This window comes from Triticum aestivum, chromosome 2A (assembly GCF_018294505.1).
Source record: "Triticum aestivum cultivar Chinese Spring chromosome 2A, IWGSC CS RefSeq v2.1, whole genome shotgun sequence".
Taxonomy (NCBI): Eukaryota; Viridiplantae; Streptophyta; class Magnoliopsida; order Poales; family Poaceae; genus Triticum; species Triticum aestivum.
The window spans coordinates 532,037,880-532,041,516 of NC_057797.1; the positions used below are offsets into that span (position 1 = coordinate 532,037,880).

Here is a 3,637-nt window from a genome sequence, read left to right on the forward strand (position 1 = left end):
AAGATGGAGTCAATATCGCAACAAGCTTGAAGCAAGAACCTGGTTAGGGGAAGCTGGAGATCCACGTAACAAAGAACAAGAAAACTAGAAAATTGGTTGTATCCGATAGACCACATAGGAGCTTACTTGATGGTGTCCAGTCTCTAGAGCAGGGCTATCTTTTCATCGAGCACCCCCTGGTCATGATATGATGCAATCTCTTTTTCGGGAGTATTCTTAGCACCACGGGACAATGAAGCTCTAGGAAACAATGTGAGCCTCCACCCTCTTGGAGCCCATAGAACAACTGGACGAAGCGGGGCCGACGATAACTGAAATCATGATCGAGATAGGTCAATATGCGTCAGTCATTGAGATTAACGTCAGTCATTGAGATTAACTAATTCTCAGACTCACGAACTAAGCATAGATTAGATAGTCTCGTGTATTTTCTGAATATAATTTAGGTTTCCGATGCTATTTTTGGGTATGACGTGCCCCTCGAGGTCTCCACTATAAGATGGAAACTCCAGATCGACAGGGAGGCGATCGAGCTGCATATGCGCTCAAACCCTATTTATAATCGACTAATCCAGTTCTCAGCAGCTCACCCCTCCCAAGCCCAAGGCACTGGCAGTAGCAATCGTACTCGTCTCAACGAGTCAACGTGCGTATGGGTACCTCCGATCCATCCGTGGAGATGGCGGCGTCCAAGCCTTGCGTCCTCGTCGTGCCCTTCCCCGCGCAGGGCCACACGGTGGCGCTCCTCGACCTGGCGGCCCTGCTGGCCGCGCGCGGGCTCCGCCTCACCGTCGTCACCACACCCGCCAATGCCTACCTGCTCTCGCCTCTCCTCGCCGCTCACCCCGACATGGTCCGGCCCCTCACGCTCCCCTTCCCCTCCCACCCTTCTCTCCCCGCGGGCCTCGAGAGCTTCCAGGACTGCCCTCCCACCTACGCCGCCGTCTTCGTCCACGCTCTCGCCGCCCTCCACCACCCCATCCTCGCGTGGGCCAAGTCGCACCCCGTCGCCGCCATCCTGTCCGATTTCTTCTGCGGGTGGACGCAGCCTCTCGCTGCCGAGCTTGGCGTCCCGAGGCTGGTCTTCACGCCTTCCGGCGTCCTCGGCACCGCCGTCCCGCATTCGCTCTTCCGCCGACTCGTCAAGCAGCGACCGTCAGACGCCGACCACGTCGTTGCCTTCCCGGATATTCCTGGCGAGCCGGTGTATCAGTGGAAGGAGCTCTCCATCATGTACAGGATGTACGCCGAAGGCCTCGTGGATGAAGAGTTCGGCGGGGCAGTGAGGCGGAACTATCTCTGGAACCTCGAGAGCTGGGGATTCGTGTCCAACACGTTCCGTGCCCTCGAGGGGAGGTACCTGGACACGCCGCTCGGTGACCTGGGGTCAAGGCGCGTGTGGGCGGTGGGACCGGTCGCGTCGGAGGCAGACGCCGCCGGCCAGCGCGGCGGGGAGGCGGCCGTCGCGGCCGGCGATCTCAGCGCGTAGCTGGACGTGTTCCCGGAAGGTTCAGTCCTGTACGTGAGCTTCGGCAGCCTGGTGGTGCTGACCCAGCCAGCGGCCGCGGCGCTGGCCGAAGCGCTGGAGCGGAGCACCGTCCCGTTCGTGTGGGTGGTGGGCGCCGGGAACGACGGCGGCTTGGTCCCACAAGGTTTCGAGGCGCGCGTGGCGGCGGCGGGGCGCGGGGTGGTAGTTCACGGGTGGGCGCCCCAGGTGGCGACGCTGCGGCACGCGGCGGTGGGGTGGTTCATGACGCACTGCGGGTGGAACTCGGTGCTGGAGGCGGTGGCTGCGGGGGTGCCCATGCTGGCGTGGCCGATGACGGCCGACCAGTTCGTGAACGCGCGGCTGCTCGTGGAGGAAGCGGGCGTCGCCGTGCGCGCGTGCGCGGGCGGGATCGGCGTCTGCCCGGACGCGGGCGAGCTCGCGGCCGTACTGGCGGACGCTGCCGGGGAGGGAGGGCGCGAAGTGCGCGCACGTGCCAAGGAGCTGGCGGCGCAAGCGGCGGCCGCGGTGATGGAAGGTGAGAGCTCGCGCCTGGACTTGGAGCGGTTGGTTCAAGAGATTCCGAAGCTTTGAATCCACGTGCACCAATCTGTTGTTGAGCGCTGCCTGTGAGACTACCCACAGTGGAAGTAACATAGGTGGTAACATCATACTTATCTAGGCAAAATAGATAATATGGCATGTAATTAATGAAGAAAAAGAGGCATGTGGTAACATAGATAGTTACTGTAACATCACATATATCAAGAAAAAATTGTTAGATAGATAGTTGTTTAACTTTGTAATCTCAACTTTATCTCTATCTCTCTCTCCCTCTCGTATCAATCTCGTACTCCTGTAACCAACGTATCCTAGCGATCATTGGATTCTTGTAAACCACGACAGGGTTTCTGTCTCAATCAATATAAACCCAACACGGCTCCCTCACGAGAGAGTAGGAACGCTTCTTTTCTGATATGGTATACAGAGCCATCCTCTTCCCTATCGATAGCTAGAACTCCATCGATCGCCAGAAACAGATCGCCAGAAACAAGATCGCTATGTCGTCCTCGGCTCCTCTCTCCCTCAACCTCGGAGCCCCACCTGCTGAAAAGCTTACCAAGGGGAACTTCCTCCTCTGGAAGGCGCACGTGATGCCAGGCCTGCGAGGAGCGCAGGTCACAGGCCTCTTGGACGGATCCGATGCAGCGCCCTCGAAGATGGTGGAGCAGCAGCAGATGGACAAAACGACGGCTATGGTGCCCAATCCCTTTTATGCGCCATGGTTGTCCAGGGACCAGCAGGTCCTCAGCCATCTTCTGAATTCTCTATCAAAAGAGATTCTCGCCCAAGTTGTGAGTAAAGAGAACACTTTTGATCTATGGACTGCCATTATCACCATGTTTGCTTCGCAGTCCCAATCTCGAATCATGAATTTGAGAATTGCTATCACCAACACCAAGAAGGGCTCCATGTCGAGCACCTCATACATCGCCCGGATGAAAAGTCTGGGGGATGAACTTGCTGCAGCAAGCCGGCCTATCTCTGATCCAGAGATGGTGGACTATGTTCTTGCTGGCCTTGATCGGGATTATGATCCGGTCGTGGCGGCCATTGGCGCCGTCAAAACATCCATCACCATCGACGAACTCTTCGCCCAGATCGCTGCCTTTGATCAGCGGGTGGAGATGCTAGGTGACAGCTCCGGCACTGGCTTCAACACCTCTGCAAACTTGGCATACAGGGGGCGCGGCCAGTCCCGTGACAGAGGTTGCGGGCACGGCAACAGAGGCCGCGGTCGAGGAAGGTACACGTCCTCATCTCCGAGCGGCGGCAACAGGAGAGGTGGTCGTCCCCAACAACAACAACAACAACAACAACAACGTCCGCAGCACCGGGACTATCCCGAGTGCCAAATCTGCCTCAAGCATCACCGCGGAGGTGCCCGTGAGTGTTGGGATCGCTATGAGGAAGATGAGTACGAGGAGAAGGAGGCCAATGCCATCACCGACTCCTACGGCGTCGACACAAACTAGTATGCAGATACCGGTGCTACAAATCATATCACAGGAGAACTTGACAAGCTGACGATCAGAGACAAATATTGTGGACATGACCAAGTGCACACTGCAAGTGGCTTCGGTATGGAAA

At 57.5% G+C, this 3,637-nt stretch overlaps 1 protein-coding gene across 1 annotated transcript; it reads left to right on the forward strand.

The window, feature by feature from the left end:
- Positions 1–562: 562 nt before the first annotated feature.
- LOC123185504 (UDP-glycosyltransferase 89B2-like) lies at positions 563–1,495 on the forward strand. The gene has a single exon (XM_044597378.1). The coding sequence runs from the start codon at positions 653–655 to the stop codon at positions 1,487–1,489; it is 837 nt and encodes a 278-aa protein (XP_044453313.1). The 5' UTR covers positions 563–652; the 3' UTR covers positions 1,490–1,495.
- Positions 1,496–3,637: the final 2,142 nt, after the last annotated feature.